This window comes from Podarcis bocagei (assembly GCF_964188305.1).
Source record: "Podarcis bocagei genome assembly, chromosome: 2".
In the NCBI taxonomy this organism is placed as follows: Eukaryota; Metazoa; Chordata; class Lepidosauria; order Squamata; family Lacertidae; genus Podarcis; species Podarcis bocagei.
The window spans coordinates 9,580,314-9,607,522 of record NC_138126.1 but is presented as its reverse complement, the minus strand read 5'-3'; the positions used below and the strand labels follow the sequence as shown (position 1 = coordinate 9,607,522).

General features: G+C 45.4%; 1 protein-coding gene across 7 annotated transcripts in view; it reads left to right on the top strand.

The window, feature by feature from the left end:
- Nucleotides 1-25,451, top strand: part of LOC308580453 (uncharacterized protein) — a 29,168-nt gene extending 3,717 nt beyond the window's left edge. For 2 of the 7 annotated variants that reach the window (XM_081182122.1, XM_081182127.1), the window contains exons 2-6: nt 77-497; nt 17,032-17,113; nt 18,730-18,812; nt 19,625-19,751; nt 22,518-25,451. In XM_081182122.1, the coding sequence (XP_081038248.1) occupies nt 84-497; nt 17,032-17,113; nt 18,730-18,812; nt 19,625-19,751; nt 22,518-24,136 (2,325 nt within the window). In that variant the 5' untranslated portion in view covers nt 77-83 and the 3' untranslated portion in view covers nt 24,137-25,451. Of the gene's footprint in view, nt 1-59; nt 498-11,445; nt 11,567-12,608; nt 12,684-15,117; nt 15,556-17,031; nt 17,114-18,729; nt 18,813-19,624; nt 19,752-22,517 lie in introns of those variants that run through there. The other 5 variants (XM_081182123.1, XM_081182124.1, XM_081182125.1 and 2 more) reach the window with 5 other exon arrangements.
- Nucleotides 25,452-27,209: the final 1,758 nt, after the last annotated feature.

Below are 27,209 nucleotides of genomic sequence, written 5' to 3'. Positions count from 1 at the left end.
AATGTTGTGTATTAAATTCACAATATGAGGAATCAAAATGAAAAATATGTTTTCATCAGAGAATGTTTTTCTGCAGATAAGAGATGGAAGAACAAGACTCTGCCGCCCTCGAAGCAGGAAGACAGCCTGATAGCGTCTTGACTGGGAGCACTGGGGAAATTTGGGTTGGAAGCAGACACAAGACATTGAGGGAGAACATCCATGGTTCAGATGTGCACAGCCAACAGTTTAGGCACTTCCAGTACCAGGAGGCCAAGGGACCCCGAGAGGTTTGTAGCCGACTCCACCGCCTTTGCCGTCAGTGGCTGAAGCCGGACAGACACACCAAGGCCCAGATCCTGGATTTAGTGATCTTGGAGCAGTTCCTGGCTGTCCTCCCCCCAGAGATGGAGAACTGGGTGAGGGAATGTGGAGCGGAGACCAGCTCCCAGGCGGTGGCCCTGGCCGAAGGTTTCCTCCTGAGCCGAGCAGAGGAGAAGAAGCAGGCAGAGCTGCAGGTGAGAGTTTTGTCTGGATCAGGGAAAGTCAACCTGATGTCCTCTAGAGCAGTGTTTTTCAACCTTTTTTGTGCAAAGGCACACTTGTTTCATGAAAAAAATCACAAGGCACACCACCATTAGAAAATGTTAAAAAAATTAACTCTTTGACTATATATAAGGTAATTCTCTTGAATAGGAATCAAATAAACACAAAGAAAGTATTTTATAATTACTTATTATGAAAAAGTAAGTAAACAGAAATATGAAAAATTATAAAATACTTTATTCAGTGTGCAACCTGGGCCTGTTTGGCTGAACACAAAGCTGATATTCTGGCTGGAATCGAAGAAAGACACACACGTAGCTCTTCGTCAACAGCTCTCAGTCTCTCTCTGTATTTAGTTTTTATAGCAATCATGCTTGAAAAGCTCATCTCACACAGATATGTAGTGGAAAATGGGAGCAATGTCAAAATAGCTTTGTTTGCCAGAAGGGGGAACTCCTTGGCAGTATCCAACCAAAAACTGTCCAAAGGTAGATCAGCAAATCTTAGCTTGAAACCACGATTTTGTCTCAGTTCAGTTAGTTCCTCCTGCTCCTGTAAAGTCGTGTCCTTTCCACCAACTGATGCTGAGCTATAAGGGTCCCTAACCCAGTCAAGGCATTCAGTGGAGACTGAAGAGAAATAAAATGACAACTTCTCCGGTCCTCCTGGTGACTCACGACGTCTTCTTCTCTCCGCTGCTGCGCACACTGTGCTCGGGCGGGAAGGAAGTCGGAAGATGATGTCCTACTGTGATAGGTCCAGGCTGGAGTCTGGACCAATCACAGCCTGGACATCAGAAAAGTGGAGGGTGTCCCCCTGAGGAGCGCCAATCAGCGCCCCTGCTGGCCGAGGGTGGGGTCAACCCCCCCCCAATACCCAGGACACAGTCCGGCACCCGCCTAGTGGGCGAAAATTTGAATTTTTTTAAAAAAAAATCTTTCGAATTTTTCAATTTTTCCCACGGCACACCAGGCAACATCTCGTGGCACACTAGTGTGCCGCGGAATAGTGGTTGAAAAACACTGCTCTAGAGGTTGTGGAACTAAAACACCCATCATCCCTGTTCATTCTACATATCAACTGGGAATGATGGGAGCTGAAGTCCAGCAACTTTTGGAGAGCATTATGTCAACTACCTCTGAGCTAGATAATCCCAAGGGGCTCATGGTGTGAGGGAGGGGATCCCAGAATTCTCTGCTTCTTCACCAGCTTTCTGTGGAAGTCAGCCAAACCGATAGCCAAGTACCCCTGAGGTTTTTGCATTTGCTGTTTCCGTGCGATGTCTTCAATGCATATTTCTGTTTCAGGCAAAGGATCTGGTAACGGAAATGAGAAGCGATTTCCCCAAAGCAGAAAGGAATCTGTCAGTCATCAGGCAGAGGCCTCTGGGTGAGGATTTAGGGGTACTGTTTCAATATGGTCTCCCTCTGTTCATTTTTTCCCCTCCAAATTTTTTTATTCATTTTATAACACAAATAAAGAACACAAACAGAAAAACAAACAATACAAACAGATTCTTGTCTTATCCTTATTTATATAAACATTGTTAGTTTAGTCCCGGCTATCTGATTTTCATTTTACTTCATCTTTAGCAGTTTACATATATCATAATTTCTAACCGGTTTTTTTTTTAATCACGCTTACTTTTACCATGAAAATCTTCACATTTTATCACTTACAAATGATACTCTTTCAAAATACACTATCTTCTACTTCTAAGCCCACAGCTTATATCCACTTCCAAAGCTATTATGAGATTTAAATATTAACATTTTTTTTTTCCAAATACTCCTTAAACTTCTTCCAATCATCTTCCACCGTCTCTTCTCTCTGGTCTCGGAGTCTCCTGGTCAGTTCGCCAAGTTCCATATAGTCCATAATATTCATCTGCCATTCTTCGATAGTTAGTAAATCTTGTTTCTTCCAATTCTTCGCGAGCAATATTCTTGCAGCTGTTGTGGCATACAGAAAAACAGTAGCATCCTTTTTGGGGATTTCACCCCCCAGCAAACTTTTTCAGCAGGGGGCCAGTCCACTGTCCCTCAGACCCTGTGGGGGGCCGGACTATATTTTGAAAAACAAAATTATGCAAGAGCACCCGAGCCCCAGTGGCTGCTTACCTGTGTCTTGTGAGTGGCAGGGGCTGGCGGTGGTGGAGGGACGATGAGCGGCGTGCGAAAGGGCTCCGGAGAGGGGCTGCTTAAAATGGCAGCCGCTTGAGCCTTGCTGCTGCTGCTGACACCAACAAAGCCCACCCCCTTCCTCCTCTAGGAAGGGCGGGGAGAAGCCAGGAGGAGGGAGGGAGGAGAAGGCGGCACTGCTGCCATGAGAGGGAGAGGGAAAGAACATGCACGCTGATGATCCACGCAGCGATTCCCGGACAGTCCGTGGACCGGATCCAGAAGGCGATTGGGCCTGATCCAGCCCACGGACCTTAGTTTGCCTACCCATGCATCAGCTGTTAGGATATAGTTCCGTTCCACCTTTAGAACAGGCATGTGGAGTTGTTGTATGTTACATGTCCGTTTACTTCCAGCACAGTCTGCTGGGAACTTCCGTTGTATATAGCTTTTGCCTATGCTCTTTGCTTGGACACGAAGGGAAGCAGACATGTTTTTCCTTTGTCCTGATGTTGAATAAATGCTTGTAAATATGCTTACATATGCCTCTGTCTGCTACTTCTGTTGCAAAGAGTTCTTATCTCTGCTAGCTTGCGTGCTCAGTCTTAAAAGGTCTCTGAGGCTTGAGTCGCAGTTTTGATGCTGCTCCGAGAACCAGAGTTCGCCCGGCTGCTGGAGCCAGCTGGGAGCCTGCCAATTGCCCCCGTCTCCCCGGATGCATCCCAACATCAACTTCTTTAACCTTTTGCGGCAAGGCAAATCTCCACCTTTTTCCAGGGCTCGAAAATACCCTTATTTGCAACATGTTGTGCACATGGATTTGTGATCAAAAGCCCCAAAGAGTTGCTATGTGTTCACACACTGGAACTATCAAACAGATGCACAGATCTCAAACTTGCTCAACAGTTCAGACTTTCTCTATGTATCAGTTTCTCATCCAAGTATGTGCCAATAATAATAATAATAATAATAATTTATTATTTGTACCCCGCCCATCTGGCTGGGTTTCCCAAGCCACTCTGGGCGGCTTCCAACAAAGATTAAAAATACATTAAAATGTCGCACATTAAACACTTCCCTGAACAGGGCTGCCTTCAGATGTCTTCTAAATGTTAGGTAGTTGTTTATCTCTTTGACATCTGATGGGAGGGTGTTCCACAGGGAGGGCGCCACTACCGAGAAGGCCCTCTGTCTGGTTCCCTGTAACCTCACTTCTCGCAGCGAGGGAACTGCCATAAGGCCCTCGGCGCTGGACCTCAGTGTCCCGGCAGAACGATGGGGGTAGAGACGCTCCTTCAGGTATACTGGACCCGAGGCCATTTAGGGTTTTAAAGGTCAGCACCAACACTTTGAATTGTGCTCGGAAACGTACTGGGAGCCAATGAAGGTCTTTCAAGACCGGTGTTATGTGGTCTTGGCGGCCGCTCCCCGTCACCAGTCTAGCCGCCGCATTCTGGATTAGTTGTAGTTTCCGGGTCACCTTCAAAGGTAGCCCCACATAGAGCGCATTGCAGTAGTCCAAGCGGGAGATAACTAGTGGTTTTGTCTCTGACAGGCAATGGAATGATGCCGGCAAGATGTCCTCAGCCATCTCCTCTTTGTGGTTCAGTAGAAGGAACAGCTGTGAGACCTGATCAGGTAGGGGGATGGATCACTGAGGGGAGAGGCAGGGCCCCACTTTCCCCTCTCACCTGCCTGGTCCTGAGTGAATCTCTTTCCATCGATTTGCTCCTATCAAAAGCTTCCCTCAGCGAAGGCTGCGAATGCCACCCAAGAAGGTTTAATTCCTGACAATAATAAGCACCCATCTCAATTTAACTGGCCTTTTTAATGTCGCCAATAGACCATCCCTATCCTACCCATGAAAAAATGTTTCCCTTTTCTTTTAGGGTCCCATATCATTTGAGGATGTGGCTGTGCATTTCACAGATGAGGAATGGTCGCTGCTGGATCCTGACCAGAGGGTATTGCATAAGGAAGTCATGGAGGATAACTGGAGGATCATGGCCTCTCTCGGTAAGATCCCCTGTTGCGTCATAATATCGTTTTTTTAAATTCAGTATTTCTGTATGTGAGCAATCCTAATATTCTGACATAGCTCAGCTGTGCTACACATACAGCATCTAGGATTTTTATTCCTGCTTTTAATCTTGAAAATTAATCTCTCCTGCATTCTCTCTGAGCATGCATTCTCTAAATCTGCCCTTCACAACTGTGGCTTGGTTGGTCTTATCTGGTCAGGTTATTTGTGGAATGTAAGTTTCAGAGTTGTGAGGGAGGTGGAACGATGTCATTTTCCAGAAGGCCAAAGAGATGAGTACACGTCATCAGAAATTGAGTGAATTTCACGAATGGGCCAAATAATAATCCACTTCACAAAAGAGGCTGGGGTTTACTGATTTCCATAAAAATGAGAGGCCTTTGCCTTCCTAGGAATGCAAAAATGCTCTCTCTTTCAGAACCAGCTTCCATTATTCTTCTCACCTAATGGCTTCCGAATTAGTTCTGAATCTGGATTTTCTGCCTAAAACTTTCCCTCATGTGCTAATACAGCGTGGCTAAGCTCCATTTTCATGTCCGAAATGCTTCACAACTGAAGCCCGAAGTTTCCCTCTTTGTTTATATGAATTCCAAAGATGAGGCGAGAGGTAGGGCTGGTGGCAGCTTAGTGTAATATTTTTTTTGGGGGGACACACCTTTTTACGGCTGGGGTAGCCAATGTGGTTCCTCCAGAGGTTGCAGGATTCCACCTTCATCATCCCTGACAGCTGTCCGTTCCAGCTGGAGCTGATGGGGAAAGTCTAATAACATCTGGACGGTACCACATAAAAGGGTATTAGCCAGTAAGAACCCCACACATTTTCCAATTTACAGATTGTTCTCTTCTGAAAGAAAATTATATGAAAATGATGTATATAACACCTGTACAGATAGCAAAAATGTACAAAACCGGCTCTAACATTTGCTGGAAATGTAAAGAAAAAGAAGGGACTTTTTATCATATGTGGTGGGAATGTAAAGAAATTAAAATTTATTGGGAAATGATATATAATGAATTGAAGGAAATGTTTAAAATGACATTTTTAAAAAACCCAGAAGCATTTTTGTTAGGGAATGTAGGACAATACCTGCCAAGGAAAATAAGGAACTTGTTTATGTATGCTACAACAGCGGCAAGAGTCTTGATAGCACAAGGATGGAAGAATGAGGAAACCCCGACAAAAGAACAGTGGCAAAAGAAATGGATGAACTATGGGGAACTGGCAAAATTGACATACAAACTGCGAGACAAGGACAACTGTGACTTTAAGGAGGAATGGGAACTTCACACAAATTATTTAAAAACACAACAAAATGAACTGGACTCCTTGGCAGGTTTTGAATAAACATACACACACAAATTTATTGTTGATAACATGATGGAAAGATATGTAAGGATATACAGTGGTACCTCTGGTTACATACTTAATTCGTAACCTGAAACTGTTCTTAACCTGAAGCACCACTTTAGCTAATGGGGCCTCCCGCTGCTGCTGTGCTGCCGGAGCATGATTTCTGTTCTCATCCTGAAGCAAAGTTCTTAACCTGAAGTCTGTAACCTGAAGCGTATGTAACCTGAGGTACCACTGTATACAATTTTATAATATGCAGAGAAAATAATGTGCAGCGAAACCAGGGAGAGGAGCTGAGGGAAGTCCATTATGCAGGGAGGAGGGGGGATTATATGGTTTGATAATTTGTTATGCGGAAATTGAGCAAGAAAAAATATTTTTAAAAAAATATTAATAACCCCACGCATTTTCCCCTTTCCTCTGTTTCAGCACAAGGAATCCACAGCGCAGAGAAACCATATAAATGCAGAGAGTGTGGAATGAGCTTTGGCCGGAAGATAATTCTCATGTACCATCAAAGAATTCACAATAGGGAGAAACCCTATAAATGCTTGGAGTGTGGAACGGGCTTCAGGGAACGCAACCATCTGACTTCCCATCAAAGAATCCACACAGGGGAGAGACCCTTTCAGTGCTTGGAGTGTGGAAAGATCTTAAGGCATAAGACAAGTCTTGCTTCTCATAAAAGAATCCACTCTGGGGAGAAACCCTATCAGTGTTTGGAATGTGAAAAAAGCTTCACTCACAAAATAACTCTCATGCACCATCAAACAGTTCACTCTGGTGAGAAACCACATAAATGCTCACAATGTGGAAAGAGCTTTGCTTTGAAGAAAAACCTCACTTCCCATCAAAGAATTCACACCGGGGAGAAACCGTATAAATGTTTGCAGTGCGGAAAGAGATTCAGTCAGAGCTCCCATCTCACTTACCATCAGAGAATTCACACAGGGGAGAAGCCATATAAATGTTTAGAGTGTGGAAAGAACTTCAGCCAAAGTACTAGTCTAATTTATCACCAGAAATCGCACACTGCAGAGTCACAATATAAATGCTTGGATTGTGGAAAGTGCCTCAGTCAGGAGGCAGATCTCGTTAATCATCAAAAAATGCACATCCAGGAGAAACCACATGTATGTTTGGAATGCGGGAAAAGGTACACTCAGAAGAATTGTCTTAGAAAACATCAAAGAATTCATACAGGAGAGAAACAATATAAATGTTCTGAGTGCGGAAAAAGCTTCATTGAGAAGTCAGCTCTCACGACACACCAACGAGTTCATACGGGAGAGAAACCCTATAAGTGCCTGGAGTGTGGAAAGGGCTTCGCTCAGAGTTCCCATCGCAATGTTCATCAAAGAACACACAAATCGATGGGCAGTGTATGGGAGCAGCTTTCTTCAGATCTCCAGCCTTTATTCCCACCAAAAAATCCATACAGCGGAGAACCCATATAAAGACTTGGAATATTAAAGGAGCTTTAGGAGCAGTTCCTAGCTTTCTTTCTGCAAGAAAAACCCAAATAAATGCTTGAATTGCATATAGACAGGGCATATGCAGGAAAATTTGTGGAGTAATCATTAATAATAATAATAATAATAATAATAATAATAATAATAATAATAATATATTTATACCCCGCCCATCTGGCTGAGTTTCCCCAGCCACTCTGGGCGGCTACCAATCAAGCGTTAAAAACAATACAGCATTAAATATTAAAAACTTTCCTAAACAGGGCTGCCTTCAGATGTCTTTTAAAGATAAGATAGCTGCTTATTTCCTTCACATCTGAAGGGTGGGCATTCCACAGGGTGGGTGCCACTACTGAGAAGGCCTTCTGCCTGGTTCCCTGTAACCTCACTTCTTGCAGGGAGGGAACCGCCAGAAGGCCCTCGGTGCTGGACCTCAGTGTCCGGGCTGAATGATGGGGGTGGAGACGCTCCTTCAGGTATACTGGACCGAGGTGGTTTAGGGCTTTAAAGGTCAGCACCAACACTTTGAATTGTGCTCGGAAACGTACTGGGATCCAATGCAGTACTTAGAAGTTGGGAGGAGCTTCCAAAAAGGCAAAAATGTCTGTTGCTATCATTAATTAATTATTCAAAGATGATCAGAGCATCATGCACAGTACTAACCTTACCTGTCATCAAAGAATTCACCCAGGGGCGAAACAATATATTTGTCCCAGGAGGCAAGATGTTGGGGACAAGGCAGGATCCAGGAGAGTCTAAAAATCCACTTGGATATATTTATATTACAGTGGTACCTTGGTTTACTAACTTAATCTGTTCCCGAAGTCTGCTCTTAAACCAAAGTGTTCTTAAACCAAGGCGTGCTTTCCCATAGCAATGGGGGACTCAATTTACAAATGGAACACACTCAACAGGAAGCGGAACATGTTTTGCCTCCAAGGCAAAGTTCACAAACCAAAACACCTAATTCCGGGTTTAAAGGTAAAGTTATAGGGACCCCTGACCATTAGGTCCAGTCGCGGGCGACTCTGGGGTTGCGGCGCTTTATTGGCCGAGGGAGCTGGCGTACAGCTTCCGGGTCATGTGGCCAGCATGACTAAGCCGCTTCTGGTGAACCAGAGCAGCGCGCGGAAACGGCGTTTACCTTCCCGCCGGAGTGGTACCTATTTATCTGCTTGCACTTTGATGTGCTTTCGAACTGCTAGGTTGGCAGGAGCAGGAACCGAGCAGCGGGAGCTCACCCCGTCGTGGGGATTCGAACCGCCGACCTTCTGATCGGCAAGTCCTAGGCTCTGTGGTTTAACCCACAGCACCACCCACGTCCCTTACTTCTGGGTTTGCAGTGTTCTTAATCCAAGTTGTTCATAAACTAAGCTGTTCTTAAACCAAGGTACCACTGTAAATACATTAGCAGAAGACCAGTGGGGGCTTTTTAGTTTTTGAAAGATGAAAGCATCAAAGACAAATCAGCAGCAAGGAGAAATAAAAGGAACAGTATATGCAGGTAAGGTAAAGTTCAGTGACTTGCTGTCTATGCTGCCTTTCCTTGTGATGGAGTTGGGAGGGAAAAAGCATGACTTGCTCTCTGTGTTGAGTCCAATTCTGTGGATCTATGCCTCTCCCCAGACTCAGAACAAGAGAGCAAGATTTCTGTGAATGCTGTGAGTCCTCTCCGTCTTATATTCAACCTGCATATATGTGTAAATAAAACATATCCGAAAGACACTGTCGTCTCCAGTTACCTTGATTCTGAAGGACCCAAACCGCTGTGGACTCATGACAATCTCTGGAGAAATCTGACGAGATATTGAACAAGCTTACTGCCTAATGCCTGTAACTGATCTCAGTATTTACACGTGATTTGTTAAATAGTTTTCCTCCGTGCAAATGATCTACACCAGAGGTTTTCAACCTTTTTGGGTTCACGGCTCTCTTGACCAACTACAGTCATACCTCAGGTTACAGACGCTTCGGGTTGCGCAATTTCGGGTTGCGCACCGCACTGAACCCGGAAGTACCGGAATGGGTTACTTCCAGGTTTTGGCGCATGCACAGAAGTGCTAAATTGCACTTTGCGCATGCGCAGAAGCGCCGAATTGCGACCCGCACGTGCGCAGACACGGCGCTGCGGGTTGCGAACGTGCTTTCGGAAACAGAGATAACGAAGTCCTCTAGCTGAGGGTTTCCCCACCTTTTTCCAAGCTGCTAGAATAGCAGAATTAGTTTTTTTCCCCTTTTAGGGAATTGCCTCAGATGCTCACAAGGAGGTGGGCGACCTTTGGGACCCTCCAGCAGTTGCTGAACTACAACTCCCATCGCCTTGGCCACTGGCCATGCTTGCTGAGACTGATGGAAGTCGTAGTTCTAGGAAGTGGCCTTGCAATATTTTTATTGATATATAAATCTAACCAGGCCTTTCAGAAGCAGGCAAAATGTTTTCATGTATCAAATAACTTGATAAAATACTGGCCTTGGCCCAGTATACCTGAAGGAGCGTCTCCACCCCCATCGCTCAGCCCAGACACTGAGGGTCTTCTCTGAGGGTCTTCTGGCGGCTCCTTCACTGTGAGAAGCGAAGTTACATGGAGCCAAGCAGAGGGCCTTCTCGGTGGTGGCACCCACACTGTGGAACTCCCACCAGATGTCAAGGAGATACACAACTTTTAGAAGACATCTGAAGGCAGCCCTGTATTGGGAAGCTTCTTAATGTTTGACATTTTATTGTGTTTTTATATACGCTGGTTTATACACCCTGGTTTTGACTGCCACTGAAAGGCAAGCTTGCCCCCTTCCCAATCTCCTTAGGCTTCAGCCATAGCCATTACAAGGCCAGTTGCCTCGCTACAGAAAGGACCTTAGCCCAGTTGCCAAGCACCTCCCTTTGAACGAAGAGGGTGTCGGGTTCAAGTCCAGTCAGCACTGGGCAAGATCCATCCTTTCCAAAATCGCAGAGGGGTCGTCGGATTCTCAAAGGGGGCAGCTTGGAAATATTTCCTGCCCCTCTTCTCTCCCCCACCGCTACTCCTTGCCCCTTTAACAGTTTTTCTGCCTTTAACTCTTGCATTGCAGTAGGCTGGACTAGATGACCCTTGGGGTCCCTTCCAGTTCTACATTTCTTTGATTCTATTAAATTCCTTGCTCCCTCAGTCCCCTCGCCAAGAAAAGAGACAAGCAGCACTCTTGCTCAGGGGCGCATTAATAATAATAATAATAAATTTTATTTATTCCCCGGCCAGAGCCGGGCTCAGAGCGGCTAACACCCATAAAATTACAGTAAAAACATAATAGGAAAGTTAAAATACAGGTTAAAATGCAATTTAAAATGCAGCCTCATTTTAAAAGTAGCCGATAGATCAAGACCATAAGGGGAGGGAAACATAAGGGTCAGACTGAGCCCACACCAAAGGCCAGGCGGAACAGCTCTGTCTTGCAGGCCCTGCGGAAAGATGTCAAGTCCTGCAGGGCCCTGGGCTCTTGTGACAGAGCGTTCCACCAAGTCGGGGCCAGTACTGAAAAGGCCCTGGCCCTAGTTGAAACCAACCTAACCACCTTGCGACTTGGGACCTCCAAAATGTTGTCATTTGTGGACCTTACCAGGAGAGGCGGTCCCATAGGTACGTGGGTCCTAGGCCGCATAGGGCATTGGCACGTGGGGCAGGAGAATCACCCTGTGCAGTGATGGGAAAGGGCTGCTCTAACCACTAGACCTCCTTTCTCCCCTCTTCAAAGTTATTTTCAACTGATTCCTCCCCCCTGGCCACGTTTGCTTGGGAACCCGAAGTGGAGGCGAGTCTCCCCGCCCCCAGGAAAAGATGTCCAGATTCCCATCTGTGCGCGCGCAGGGCGCACGTTTCCTCTTTGGCACAGAGCGGCGATGCTCGTGCTTAGGCCCTGCAAGGGTTAAAAAAGAACCGGATTCCTAGAGAAGAAGGAAATTTGGGGTGGAAGGAAAGGAGGGGGGCTTCCTCCAGAGCAGAAGCAGCTCCCCGCTTTGCAGAGGAAGGAGCCTCTGTTTTCCCCCACCGCGCGCTGCGTCTGCGGCTCCTTCTGCAACCCGGTGAGATTCTGCAACATCTTTTTGGTGCGTTTGGTGGAAAGGAGGAGGCGTCGCATGGGAGACGCAGATCAGGAGAAACCATCTCAGGAAACAAATAGGGAGAGGGGTTGTTCGTGTCTCCGTTCCCCTTTTTCTATTATTTAAGATAGAATCACAGAATCGTAAAATTCCCAAGGGGCACCCCCGGGTCATCTTGTCCAACCCCCTGTCCAATATTTTGCCCATGCGAGACTCGAACCCACGACCCTGAGATGAAGAGTCTATTGCTCTCCCGGCTGAGCTGTTTGGGGAGGCTGGGGTTTAAAGAGGGGCTGCGAGGTGGAGTTGATGAGTGGGAGCGGATGGTCATAGAGTTGGAAGGGACCCTGAGGATCATCGACTCCAGCCCCCTTTAACACAGGAACATGCAACTGACCCATATTTTATTTTGCTGGAAGCTGCCCAGTGTGACTGGGGGAACCCAGCCAGATGGGCCAGGGTATAAGCAATAAAATTATTATTATGATTAAGAAGCAAACCTGCGCTGAGGATGGGAGTTTGGGCTTCTCCTGGCCTGCTGGCGACATATCTCCTGTTATAATTGTTTGTGCACTTGTTTGTTTCTCTCTTCCCCCTCTGTAAAAAAGAGGTCCCCGATCTAAGATACCACCACAAAATTGCAGCGTTAGAAGGGACCCTGAGGATGATTCATCCCGTTGCAACGGAGGAATCTTTTTGTGCAACCTGGGGGCTGGAACCCTGATATTTAGAGTCTCTTGCTCTGCCAGGTCTGCGGGGCAGAGTTGCTCAGTGAGAGCAGATTGTCATACAATCACAGAATTGTAGAGTTGAAAGGGACCCTGAGGAGCAATCTAGTCCAACCCGGTTTAATACAATTTAATATGCAGCTCTCCCATATGGGGATCGAACCCGCATCCTTGGTGATAACACACTCTCACCAACACTCCACGCTGATGGTTCTCAATTCCCTGTTTGCCAGGTGGGCTTCCTGGCTCTGTAGCTCATGCGCTCATTCGGATGTGAGGGGATCTGCGAAAACACTGCTCTGTTAAAAAACCGGCAGCCTTTTTGTCCAAGGAGTCGATTACGCAAGAACCCAAGTGAAAAAGATGGAGAGGTAGAAGGTTGTGGATTATCACAAAAGATGCAGGAGGGAATGATTAACAAATAGGACCCACAAAGGGGAGGAGGGAAGTCTAAGAGATTCCTTGAAACCTTGTTTTTATGTTATATGTTGGATAAAGGTAAAGGTACCCCTGCCCATACAGGCCAGTTGTGTCCGACTCTAGGGTTGTGCGCCCATCTCACTTAAGAGGCCGGAGACACTTCCGGGTCACGTGGCCAGCGTGACAAAGCTGCATCTGGTGAGCCAGCGCACCGTTTACCTTCCCGCCAGTAAGTGGTCCCTGTTTATCTACTTGCACCCGGGGTGCTTTCGAACTGCTAGGTTGGCAGGCGCTGGGACGGAGCAACAGGAGCGCACCCCGCCGTGGGGATTCGAACCGCCAACCTTTCGATCGGCAAGCCCTAGGCGCTGAGGCTTTTACCCACAGCGCCACCCGCATCCCGTATGTTGCATATGTGACTGTAAAATTTTAATCTGAAAAACCAAATAATTAAAAAAAAAAAAATGAAAGTGAATAATGAACAAGAGTGAGGCAATTGGACCTGGCTGAGTTAGAAAGGAGACGTGGGGTTGCCACTACCACATTTGCAGCCTTGTTCCTCATACTAGGGACGCGGGTGGCGCTGTGGATTAAACCACAGAGCCTAGGACTTGCCGATCAGAAGGTCGGAGGTTCGAATCCCCACGATGGGGTGAGCTCCCGTTGCTCAGTCCCTGCTCCTGCCCACCTAGCAGTTCGAAAGTACGTCAAAGTGCAAGTGCAAGTAGATAAATAGGTACCGCTCCGGTGGGAAGGTAAACGGCGTTTCCGTGCGCTGCTCTGGTTCGCCAGAAGCGGCTTAGTCATGCTGGCCACATGACCCGGAAGCTGTACGCCAGATCCCTCGGCCAATAAAGCGAGATGAGCACCGCAACCCCAGAGTCGGCCACGACTGGACCTAATGGTCAGGGGTCCCTTTACCCTTTACTCCTCATGCTAGAAGGGGCAGAGAGGCAAAAGTGTGCTTTGGGCTATGCCAGCCTCGAGCTGGTAGAAAATGATTGGGCCGGCATCCTGCCCACAGCCATTGAGTGTCAGAAGTGGGGCACAGTTGGAGAGCCACTGCAGCCTCTGCCGATTGATAGCTTACAGAGTTAAAGCCGAGCTTTAAAAAAGCATATACTATTGGCCAAAATTGTGGAAACCTTTTGGGAAAAGTGTATTTGTGAGGTTTGATGGCTCATAACACCCGATTGGCTCTCTAAACACTCGTGCTTGTTGGCTTCGTTCAAATGAATGAAAGCTACTGCATATCAACTTAAGCAAGTTGTGTTTCCTTTTTCTGGTCATTTGGCTATAACTTTTGATAGAATACAGATAACTGAACAAACTTTGTTCCATTGCATTCTTCATTAAATTATCTTTCCATTGATATATAATTTTATGGTATGACTCAAAAGAAAAGTGGTCTTATGAGCCATCAGACCTCAGAAATACACTTTTTCCAAATGGTTTCCACAATTTTGGCCACTAGCGTAGATGAAAACAGCCTTGTTAGTGATCGCTGAATATAGCAATGGGAGGAATCTAGGCAGGGATGTGGTATGTTTCTCTCTGGTTGATGAGTCTGTGTATGGACGCACAAAGGAAGAGGATGTACTTGATAGATAATAGAATCTTAGAGTTGGAAGGGACCCCCACGGTCATCTAGTCCAACCCCCTGCAATGAAGGAATCTCGGCTAAAGCATCCATGACAGATGACCGTCCAACCTCTGCTTAAAAACCACCAAGAAAGGAGAGTCCATAACCTAAGATAGACCAAGAAGCAGTCTTGGTCCAGGTACAGTGGTACCTCGGGTTACATACGCTTCAGGTTACAGACTCCGCTAACCCAGAAATAGTACCTCGGGTTAAGAACTTTGCTTCAGGATGAGAACAGAAATCGTGTTCCAGTGGCGCAGCAGCAGTGGGAGGCCCCATTAGCTAAAGTGGTGCTTCAGGTTAAGAACAGTTTCAGCTTAAGAACGGACCTCCAGAACGAATTAAGTACTTAACCCGAGGTACCACTGTAGTTAGATTTTGGGCAGGGATCCCACGAATGGGCAGCGTGAGAGGAACATGAATAGCTTTGTGAGCAATAGAACCTTCATATGCAGAAGCAGTGTACCGGACCTCAAATGGGGGGAATAAATGTTGTGTATTACATAATTCACAATACAGTCATACCTCGGGTTACAGACGCTTCAGGCTGCGTTTTTTCAGGTTACAGACCCGCTGAAACCTGGAAGCACCGGAACAGTTTACTTTCGGGTTTTGCGCATGCACAACCCGCGCATGCGCAGACGCGCCACTGCGGGTTGTGAACGTGCATCCCACACGGATGATGTCTGCAACCCGAGCATCCACTGTATGAGCAATCAAAATGAAAAATACGTTTTCATCAGAGAATGTTTTTCTGCAGATAAGAGATGGAAGAACAAGACTCTGCCGCCCTCGAGGAAGGAAGACAGCCTGGTAGCATCATGACTGGGAGCACTGGGGAAATTTGGGTTGGAAGCAGACACAAGACATTGAGGGAGAACATCCATGGGTCAGATGTGCACTGCCAACAGTTTAGGCACTTCCAGTACCAGGAGGCCAAGGGACCACGGGACATTTGCAGCCGACTCCACCACCTTTGCCGTCAGTGGCTGAAGCCGGAGAGACACACCAAGGCTCAGATGCTGGATTTAGTGATCCTGGAGCAATTCCTGGCTGTCCTCCCCCCGGAAATGGAGAACTGGGTCAGGGAATGCGGAGCGGAGACCAGTTCCCAGGCGGTGGCCCTGGCAGAAGGTTTCCTCCTGAGTCGGGCAGAGGAGAAGAAGCAGGAAGAGCAGCAGGTGAGAATGTTTAATCTACATTAAACCTAACAAACAGGAGCCCCAGAAGCTGATGGACTAAATCCATCATCTCTTAGCATTGGCTGAAGGCAGCTGGCGTTGAACATCTGGAAGGTACTGCTTTGACTGGCCCTGGTTTTTTGCTTTTGTGTTGTTGTTGTTTTTAAAAAAATATTCATTTTATAACACAAATAAACAATGCAAACAGAAATACAAATAATACAAACATATTCTTGTCTTCTCCTTATTTTTTCCAAGCATTGTTAGATGAGCTTCCCCAAGTCCCCCCTTTTCATCTTTAGCAGTTTCATGTATCATAATTTTTAACCATTTTTTATCACCTACTTTTACCATAAAAATCTTCCCATTTTATCACTTACAAATAATACTATTTTAAAATACACTACCTTCTACTTCTAACCCTACAGCCTATATCTACTTCCAAAGCTATTCTAAGATTTAAATATTCACATAGTTTTTCAAATATTCTTTAAACTTCTTCCAATCTTCTTCCACCGTCTCTTCTCTCTGGTCTCAGAGTCTTCCGGTCAGTTTGGCAAGTTCCATATAGTCCGTCATCTTCATCTGCCATTCTTTGATAGTTGGTAAATCTTGTTTCTTCCAATTATTCCCTAGTAGACTGGCCCTGATTTTGATTTGATTTGGTTTGATTTATTATATTTCCATGTCACTTTTCATTCAAATGAGTCTCAAAGCGGCTTGCAGACAATAAATAACAGTAACATAGTAAAACATAACGGAACAACATTATGTAAAATAATTAGCAGATCATCAGTAAAACAATTGCAATCTACATAACGCTGGCAACAAATCAGCCACAAAAACGGTAAGCTGATAGCTGAACATCACAATTTTAGCAAATGTCATACTATATGATTGACAGGTTAATACGGCATTTAGAATCAATAAAACAAAAATGGAAAACGAGCGAGGTCCCGACTAAAGAAGAATGGCAACTTAAACTGATGGAATATGCGCAGCTTGCAGACTTAACATACAGAATAAGAGAACAAGAAGAACATACGTTTAGTGAAGATTGGAAAATGTTTATTGAATATATGGGGGGAAATAGTGGACACTTGAAAAAGTGGGCAGAATTCAGATAAATTTAACAGGTAAATAAGCTTTGATGGAAGTAATAAAGGAATACTGAATGGTTTAGTTTATGTAAAATACGCATGGATTTATGTTTTGTAAAATGAACCATGGAAAGAGAAGAAGGGAAGTCATTGATATTTTAAGGCTGTTTAAATGAATATTTTAAAATGTAAAGCAGAAATAAAACAATATTAACTTTTTAAAAAGGCCAAGCGTTGTTACATGGTCCCAAGCAGGTCAGACTGTGGGTGCAAAATTCTGTATTCCCTGTCCAAATTTATTTAGAAATCATCAAAGTTTTCAGCTGCGTCATTTCTCCCCATTTCATGCCTTCCATCCTTATTGCTGTTGTTCCAGGTAAAGGGTCTGTTTGCTGAAATGGGAGGTGATTCCCCTGCAGCCGAGACGACTCCATCAGACCCCAGACAGAAGCCATTGGGTGAGGATCAGTGCAATGTATCTCAGTTTGGTCTCTCTCCATGTTGTGAATTGAACTTCCATGGAAGTACCCGTATTTTTCGCACCATAGGACGCACCGGACAATAGGACGCACTTTGTTTTAGAGGGGGGAGAACAAAAAAAAAATTCTCCCCCTCTCTGCCCAGCGCCCCTTCAGTGAAGCGGCAGGAGGAGCTGCACAGAGAGGGGGAGAACTTTCCTCCTCTTGTTTTCCCGCTCTAAAACAAGGTGCCGTTTAAGGTGCGTTCAGGCGGCTACCTTGGAAGCCTGGAGAGCGAGAGGGGTCGGTGTGCACTGACCCCTCTCGCTCGCCAGGCTTCAGGTTCCTTTCGACCTGCTCTTTGGGGCTGGCGGGGGGAAGCCCACCACCAGCCCCAAAGAGCAGGTCGGGGAGCAGCGGAAAGGCGCAGCGGAGAGGCTCCTGCCATAGCCGCGCGTCACCTCTCCAGCCAGGAGAGGGTCGCGGGGCTATGGTGTCTTCGCTCCATAGGACGCACACACATTTCCCCTTCATTTTTGAAGGGGGAAAGGTGCGTCCTATAGAGCGAAAAATACGGTAGTTGCTATTTGGAGGTAATGAACTGGAACCAACTTCTTCTCAAATGTACTGAGGAAATTCCACTGACATTCTGATGGTCTTAACTTTTCTAGAAAAATAGGCATCAGAACTCACCGTGAACACCTCTAATAATAATAATAATAATAATAATAATAATAATAATAATAATAATAATAATAATTTATTCACTAGCTATTCAGGGCAGCTCCCAACAGAATATTAAACACAATAAAAGATCAAACATTAAAAACTTCCCTAAACAGATCTGCCTTCAGATGTCTTCTAAAAGTCAGATAGTTGTTTATTTCCTTGACATCTGATGGGAGGGTGCCACTACCAAGAAGGCCCTCTGCCTGGTTCCCTGTAGCCTCACTGAGAGGTGCCGGAACTGAGTTCTGTTGAGTTCCACCTGGAAAAAAGCCCTGGTCTTAATACTGAGGCTTGGCCTAATTTCTGTCCCACTAGAGTGAATCCGATGTTTCAAGAGGGAATTCCTTTCTACTTTAAGTGATGGGGCTTTCATTCAATCACACAAATGTCTTATTCATATTGGTGCCAGTTATAAAAAAATATATACATTTTTCCTGGAGGTATTTTATCACCCTTACTGCTGCTCTAAGAAAAACCATTTGCAGACCTTAGCTTTCCAGGGGACACACTTTTTTGGATAGCAGGATTAATAACATTTCAACCTGCCCAATTTGTGAATCTGGTGGAGTTGAGAAGGTCTTTGAAGTTGCCTCTTCTATGAACTTTCTAGGCAAAAATTCCTTTATTGTTTTCCTCTCGGACCTGATAAATTTCTGTACACTTTAGGTAGTTCTGTCCCTATAACTCCCGAAAGAAAAGCTTTTCGTTTTTTTTACAAAGGTTATTTTAAACAACCTTTTCAATTCATTATATATCATTTCCCAGTAAGCTTTAACCTTACTACAAGACCACCACATATGAAGCTAGGATTTTTTCTAAGTTAGGCATGCATTTCAGAGGTGAGGATGTCCTAATGGCTCTCTGGCACGTTTGTTTGTCTACTTCAGGCGAGGGAATGAAGCGGCCAAGACATCCTCATTCATTTCCTCTTTGTGGCGGAGGAGAAGCAGCCGCTGTGGAATCAGATCAGGTGGGACATGGGTGGGGAAACTGGTTCAGGCTGAGGGCCACATTCTTATCTGAGCAACCTTCCAAGGGTGGGTGAGAGCAGAGGGGTGTGTAGTTTCTACACACCCCTCCAAGTTCAAGGTCATATTCCAGCAGGGCAAAATCACTCAAGGTCGTATGAATTAGGTTGGGGGTGTCAGGAGCTCGTCCTACACTCGAGTAGGACCCGACTGGCATGTTCTCTCCCTCCTGGTTGTTCGTTTGGGAGCTTCAAAAGCTTTCTTCAGCCCGAACATCATAGCGACCGATGCCAACAGACATCGGCACACTTAGGGATCCACAGAGTGTTCGCAGCTTGCATAACAGACTTCAGCAACTCAGCATTTTGGCTAATCTACTTTATTTACATATAAAACACACACAGAGCACTGCAACATAGCTCCTTCTCTCTCTAGCATCAGACAGCAAAGAGAATAACAAAGGACAATAGTCCCACTTCAGGAAACACAGTAATACAAGCATCCTGTCTCCGTCTCTTCCCACTCTGTGGAGTCAAAATATACATCGTCATGTGATAGACAACAATTGCATGACTGCAATCATGGAGCAGAAATTCTAACAGGGGAGAGGTGTTGCTGGGGAGGGGCAGTGCCACAGGAATGTGCCGGTCAGTAATCACAAATAATAGTAGTAGTAGTAGTAGTAGTAGTAATAATAATAATAATAATAATAATAATAATAATAATAATAATAATAATAATAATAATAATTTATTACTTAAACCTCACTCATCTGTATATTATATGCAAGGAGGTGTTTCCTTTTTTCTTTTAGGGTCCAGTGTCCTTTGAGGATGTGGCTGTACATTTCACAGAAGAAGAGTGGGCTGTGTTGGATCCTGACCAGAGAGCTCTGCACAAGGAAGTCATGGAGGAAAATAGAGGCATCGTGGCCTTTCTGGGTAAGGCTCCCTGTTGGATCATAATTCCCATTTTGAAATTCAGTACTTTTTTGTGCGCTGCGAACCCCAATATTTTGATGTAGCTCAAATAGTGTTGGAGCGTCGGTTGACGCTCGACTGGGTGGCGAAGACCTTCCCACACACGGGGCACGGGCTCATCCGCTTCCTTTTGTACAGCTTCACCAGGTTTTTAATGAAGCAAAGGAGTCAGGCTTTGGGGAATCGGCTTTCTCCTCCATGGCAGTAAATAAGAAGATCAAATGAAAAGAACGTCTTACCAGTTAGATTCTTTAATAATCCCAGCGAGAGAACAAAGAACACATCTCCTAGAAATGGTGGTGCTCCCAATTAAGGCTTACACCCCCTCTGTCCCTATTAATCTATGTTGCTCCTACTTCTTGTAATCTGAGCTTGTTCTCTCTGCACTTTCTGTTCTGAGACTTTCTGACTTGGGGAGGGGGGGTGGAGGAATGCTGTCCGACGACTATGAATCTGTTAACTCTCTCTCTCCCCCAGTGTTTCTCCTCCCAGCTGTTCCCCATGCAGTATTTCCCAGCTTTGGCCTTCCGAACTATGCCCCTCAGCAAACCGCTGTTCCAAATCTACACTGTCCTCCTGTTCCTGGGAAGATTCAGGGACAGGGAAAGGCTCCCATCATTCCTCCTCAGCTCAGCCCCTCCTTAGCCTGGTCCCTGACAAAAGGTCGCAGCCTGGAACGATCACTGACTCGATCGTCCCCACAGACACTTCCTTTCCCAGATTGATCTCTGGGTCATTCTGGTGGTCAGAGACGTTCTCCTCCTTCTGCAGGCCTTGAAGCCCTCTTCAGTTTACTTTGAACTGACAGTTATTTAATGTATTCTCTCTGAATATAATCACAATCATAATCATATTAATAAATTTTATTTATACCCTGCCCTCCCCAGCCAGAGCTGGGCTCAGGGTGGCTAACATCAATAAAATTTCAGTAAAAACATAATAAGAAAAAAACAAAAAGAAAAAAACAAAAAGAAAAAAACAATTTAAAATACAGGTTAAAATGCAATTTAAAATGCAGCCTCATTTTAAAAGTCAAAACCATAAGGGGAGGGAAACATAAGAGTCAGACTGAGTCCAAACCAAAGTCCAGGCGGAGCAGCTCTGTCTTGCAGGCCCTGCAGAAAGATGTCAAGTCCCGCAGGGCCCTAGTCTCTTGTGACAGAGCGTTCCACCCTGTCGGGGCCAGTGCTGAAAAGCCCTGGCCCTAGTTGAGACCAATCTAACCACCTTGCAAACTGGGACCTCCAAAATGTTGTCCTTTGTGGACCTTAAGGTCCTCCGTGGGGTATACCAGGAGAGGCAGTCCCATAGGTACGAGGGTCCTAGGCCGCATAGGGCTTTAAAGGTCAAAACCAGCACCTTAAACCTGACCCTGTACTCCACCGGGAGACAGTGGGTCCTTTTGTTGTGCCCTTCTAAACAATGACCTGACTGCTTTGAACTGAGCAGACCTTTCGAAATACAAGTTTCAGAGTTGTTCAGGAGGCAGAACTAGCATCCCGCCCATTTTCTGTTGGGGCAGAGAGCTGACTGGCATAAGAGACTGAGCAGATTTGGTTTGACTGAATTAACAATAATGCCACTCTTATGGGGGGGAAGGTTTGGCCAGTAACTAAAAAGGGCCCCCCACTCCTGATCTTTCTCAATATATCTAATATTCTTAACATTTCCTCTATTCCAGCACTTGAAGTCTCCATCTTCCAATTTCGGAGTATTTATTTGTTTTTCTTGATTAAAAACTTTTATATCCTAACACTGCATTTAATAAAAATCTAAAGGGGGGAATTACTGCTTGTATAGGGGAAGTTGATTAGACCGAGAGCGTGTGATTGGCTGAAGACCATCCAATGAGATTCACCTCTCTCTAGGAGCTGAACATACATCTCTATGGCCCAAATCCATAGCACTCCAGCAGTCAGTTAACACCAGTCAACAGAAGCAGTTAAAATCTGCCTCCCATCCAAGTCCTTCCAGCTTTCCCATTATCACAAGCATTGAAGTTGTTATAATAATAATAATTTATTATTTATACCCCGCTCATCTGGCTAGGTTTTCCCAGGCATTCTGGGCGGCTTCCAATACATTATTAAAATACAGTAGTGTGTTAAACATTAAAAGCTTCCCTAAACAGGGCTGCCTTCAGATGTCGTCTAAAAGTTTGGTAGTTGTTGTTCTCTTTGACACCTGGTGGGAGGGCGTTCCACAGGTCGGGAGCCACTACTGAGAAGGCCCTCTGCCTGGTTCCCTGTAATTTGGCTTCTTGCAGTGAGGGAACCGCCAGAAGGCCCTCGGCGCTGGACCTCAGTGTCCGGGTAGAACGATGGGGGTGGAGACGCTCCTTCAAGTATACTGGGCCGAGGCAGTTTAGGGCTTTAAAGGTCAGCACCAACACTTTGAATTGTGCTCGGAAACGTACTGGGAGCCAATGTAGGTCTTTCAAGACCGGTGTTATATGGTCTCGGTGGCTGTTCCCAGTCACCAGTCTAGCTGCCACATTCTGGATTAGTTGTAGTTTCCGTGTCACCTTCAAAGGTAGCCCCACATAGAGTGCATTGCAGTAGTCCAAGAGAGAGATAACCAGAGCATGCACCACTCTGGCGAGACAGTCTGCGGGCGGGTAGGGTCTCAGCCTGCGTACCAGATGGATTTGTTCAGTGTTAAGTGATTGTATTCAGTGATTTGAGGCTTCTGTCCACAGGCTTTTAGCTATTTCTCTCTTCATTGCAGGTGACAAATCAAAAACCAACAATAAAGGAAAACAAGTTGGAAAAGAGTCACTGGAAAGATGCTCAAAGAAGGGAAAGCAAAGAAGGAAAACTGAAGCAGAGAAGATGGAAAGGAATACACCCCCAGCCTCTCAGGGTAGTAACTACAATGAAATTGCAGTCAAAGAAAAAACAGATATAAGAATCAAAAAGAAGTGTCGGGATTATTGGAAAAGTTTCGGTTCTAAAAGAAAATGTAAAGCACATTGCCAAAACTGCAAAGGAGAGAAACCATATAAATGCTTTGAGTGTGGAAAGGGCTTCACGAGAAACTCCGCACTCATTTTCCATCGAGGAATTCATAGTGGAGAGAAACCATATAAATGCTTGGAATGTGGAAAGAGCATTAGTTGCAAACATGGACTCAGTTATCATCAAAGAATTCACACAGGAGAGAAACCGTATCAGTGTATGGAATGTGGGAAAAGCTTCACTCGGAAGATATATCTTACTAATCACCAAATGATTCACACAGGGGAGAAGTCTTATAAGTGCCTGGAATGTGGAAAAGGCTTCGCTCAGAGCTCCAAGCTCACTTCCCATCAGAGAATTCACATTGGGGAGAAAGCATATAAATGCCTGGAGTGTGGAAAGGGCTTCAGCTGCAAAAAGAGTGTCACTTATCATCAAAGAATTCACACAGGAGAGAAACCATATAAATGCTTAGAATGTGAAAAGAGCTTCATGCATAAGGCAAGCCTCACTTTTCATCAGAGAACTCACACAGGGGAGAAACCATATAAATGCGTGAATTGTGGGAAAAGCTTCACTCATAAGACAAGTCTCACTTTTCACCAGAGAACTCACACAGGGGAGAAACCCTATACGTGCTTGGAATGTGGAAAGAGCTTCCCTCGCAGTGGTGAGCTTTCTTCCCATCAGAGAATTCATACAGGGGAGAAACCGTTTGAATGCTTGGAATGTGGAAAGAGCTTCCGTCACAGTTCTAGCCTTTCTTCCCATCAGAGAATTCATACAGGGGAAAAGCCACATAAATGTTTGGAGTGTGGAAAGAGCTTCACTCGGAAGTTACATCTTACTAATCATCAGAGAATCCACACTGGGGAGAAACCATATAAATGCTTGGAATGTGGAAGCTGCTTTATTTCCAAACACAGACTCACTTCCCATGGAAGAATTCACACACAGGACTTACCGTATAAGTGCATGGAATGTGGGAAGAGCTTCATCTTGAAGCAAAGTCTCACCTCCCATCTACGAATTCACAGTGGGGAGAAGCCATACAAATGCTTCCAATGTGGAAAGAGCTTCGGTGGAAAGGCCCACCTTAGTTCTCATGAAAGAATTCACACAGGGGAGAAACCATATAAATGCTCTGAGTGTGGAAAGGGCTTCAAAGACGGTTCTAGCCTTCTCTTCCATCAGACAATTCACACCGGGGAGAAACCGTACGAATGCTTGGTGTGTGGAAAGGGGTTCAGAGACAAATCTCACCTTACGAAACATAAAAGAATTCACACAGGGGAGAAGCCATATAAATGCTTAGAATGTGGAAGGAACTTCAGCTGCAAGAAAAGTATCCGTAATCACCAAAGAATTCACATAGGTAAGAAACTATAAAAAAAAAAAATGTTTGGAAAGAGCTTCAGGAGACGTACACGTTTTTGTTGTCATCAATGGATTCACAAAGGGCGAAACCATATTAATGTTTGACTATAGAATGGGGTTCAGGAAGAAGATACAACTCACTTCTCAAAAGGATCCACACAAAGGATCATTTATGTAAATACTTAAGAAGGTGTGGCCTTTACATTGCCACGGAAGAGACATCTCACTGATCTTCAAAGAATCCACAATGGAGAGAGACCGTATACATAAATGCTTGGATTATGGAAAGGACTTCATCTGCAAAAAAGTTTCATTTCCCATCAGAGAATTCATAAAAGGGGGAAAGTATAGAGAAGTTTGCTGTGTGCGCTGTGAGGGACTGGTTGGAAGCAGAGGAACGGTGGAGGAACTGGCTGGGGAACCATCAAGGGAAGATGGCTCAGAGCCCAGGGATTGGTGGTGGGACAACAATGAGTGGTCAGAGGGAGAAGGGGGAGAAGTCTGGGAGAAGGAGAAGTCGGAAGCTGAAGAGGTAACAGGGCTTAGTGAGCTGGGAGAGTCTGTGGCAGAAAGAAGACCAGAATCAGGGGGGAAAGCCAAAGCAGGTGAATAGGAGGAGGGAGGTAAGGAGATAGAAATGCGAGGAGTCACAAATGTCTTCCCCTCCTGCTGCGACAAGCTCCTCTTACTCCCAGAACCAAAAGAGGCATGAAAAGGGAGGAGCAAAGACAGACACGCAGGCACAGTCTCTGATTGCTTGGGGAAAGCTCTGGAGGTGGCTCCCCACATAGATAGCTGTGAGGAGGCAGGGACCTTTAGTCTCAGTAACTGGTTTCATGGGTTTTTTTTAAAAAAGGTAAAGTACTCCTGGACAATTAAGTCTAGTCATAGGCGACTATGGAGTTGCAGCGCTCATCTCGCTTTCAGGCCGAGGGAGCCGGCGTTTGTCCACAGACAGCTTTCTGGGTCATGGGCCAGCAGGACTAAACCGCTTCTGGCACAACAGGATACCGTGAGCGAAACCAAAGTGCACGGAAACACCGTTTACCTTCCCACCACAGTGGTACCTATTTATCTACTTGTACTGGCGTGCTTTAGAACGGCTAGGTTGGTAGGAACTGGGAAAGAACAACAGGAGCTCACCCCGTCGTGGGGATTCGAACTGCCGACCTGCAAGCTCAAGAGACTCAGTGGTTTAGACCACAGTGCCACCCACATCATGGGGTAATGGGGTAACACATACAGGGAATGAACTGCTGTGCTCATTAAGGCTGACACTCAGCCCAGTCTGTGAAGATCATGTTTTGCTAATAAAGAGATAATTCCAGCTTTGAACTGTGTGATTTCCTGGCCGGTGTTTGCTCAATGACGTGTGCAGGAAATGTTTCAGAAGAAGGCACAAACTCCAGTCACCATCAAAGAATTCCTAAAGTGGGAGAGAGTGTATTATAATTTGACATTGTTATGATGAGGCTATTACTGGATTATTGTAATTGGAAAACGAATAAAATCATTATAAGATATAAAAACATAATAAAATGCCAAATGTTAAAAACTTAAGGGCAGGATGTGAGGAGAGAAGGAAGTGGCTTGAAGGATCCAGCGCTGAGTTTAAAGACGTCTGGATGTCAGGTCCCAGAATGTAAGTTTCTCAGAAGTCAGGTATGTTGAGGGATCTCCCAGCTGACTTCGCCAGGTCTGCCCCAAACGGTAGACCTGTTGCTGGCTGGTAGTTCTTTTTGTTCACTACAAAAAGGTGTAGCCTTTTCAGGCTTTGCCTTCGGGTGGGAAGAGCATTGCGCCCGGGAAGGGAAGTGGGAGTCAAATAGACACTCAAGGGTTGATCCAGAGAAAGAGCTTTATTGCTACCATCCGGGCTTGGTAGAAGGAGTAAGCGTGATAACTCACAAGCTTAGCACAAGTTTTGCAGCCATTTGCACAGAGCATATATCCCCTCCAGTTCCCTCCCCTCCCCTTTCTCCCCCTCCTCAGGAGCCCTGCCCCATGATGAGTTTTCCTGAGCATGAACAGAAACTCCTGTCTTGTGACTCCTGGCACCCTTCCCAGGAAAAAGGGGGGGGGGGGTTGAGAAGCCTGTGCTTGGCATTGACAGAGCCTATTCATTAGCTTTGAAGCTTTTTGTGCTGATAAAAATAACGTTTTGCTTATGTAGCAGCATCTTGTGAGAAAAGCAGAGAAAAGCTGAATGAAGCTGTGGATTTTAGAAGAGAGAAAAGGGAATTTGGGGGCTACAGTTTTTGAGGCCTGGAGTGATTTCACGGACAGGATTTGGGTATCCTGTGCCTTCAAAGGGAGTGAAATGTAAATCTGCTTGCTCCCTTTAGTTTCCCCACCACCCTATGGTCACATATGGTCAAACCTCCCCACAGTAATAATAATAATTTATTTATATCCCGCCCTCCCCAGCCGAAGCTGGTCTCAGAGCGGCTAACAACAATAAAAGTAACACAGCATTCTAAAATCAATTCATTTTAAAATCAATTCAAAATCAAATTAATGGCAAATTAATGATTGATGGAGGTGACATTTGTACAATAGGCTGAATTTCATTCAGACACACACAAAGAGGCTTAATCCCACTTCCAGAGCGATACACGCCGTTTGTCTGAAGCACATGGCGTCCCTAAGGAATTCTGAGAACTGCGGTTTACCTCTCATGGAGCTACCATTCCCAGCACCCTGAACAAACTACAGTTCCCAGGATTCTGGGGGGGGGGGGGAATTTATGCATTTTAAATGCATGGTGTGTATGCAGCCAAAGAACACCACAAAAGAGGTATGGAGCATGACTGGTGAAAGTGTTTGGCCTCCAGGACTGAGGTTCCCCCACCATGACCAGCTATAATTTCAACCATGATGAATTCATTCAGGACTTTTATGGCTGGTTGTGTGTGTGTGTGGTGCAAAAAAAGGGGGACGGAAGGAAACAGTCAATCTGGAGGTGCAGCAACCCCTACTTTGCTTGTTTCAACACCTCCCCTAAAGTTCTTCCCCTTCAAAATCGTTCTTGGTCCAGTGGAAGGAGTCCTAGTTAATGATAAACTTTCAGCAGATCTTCAGTCTC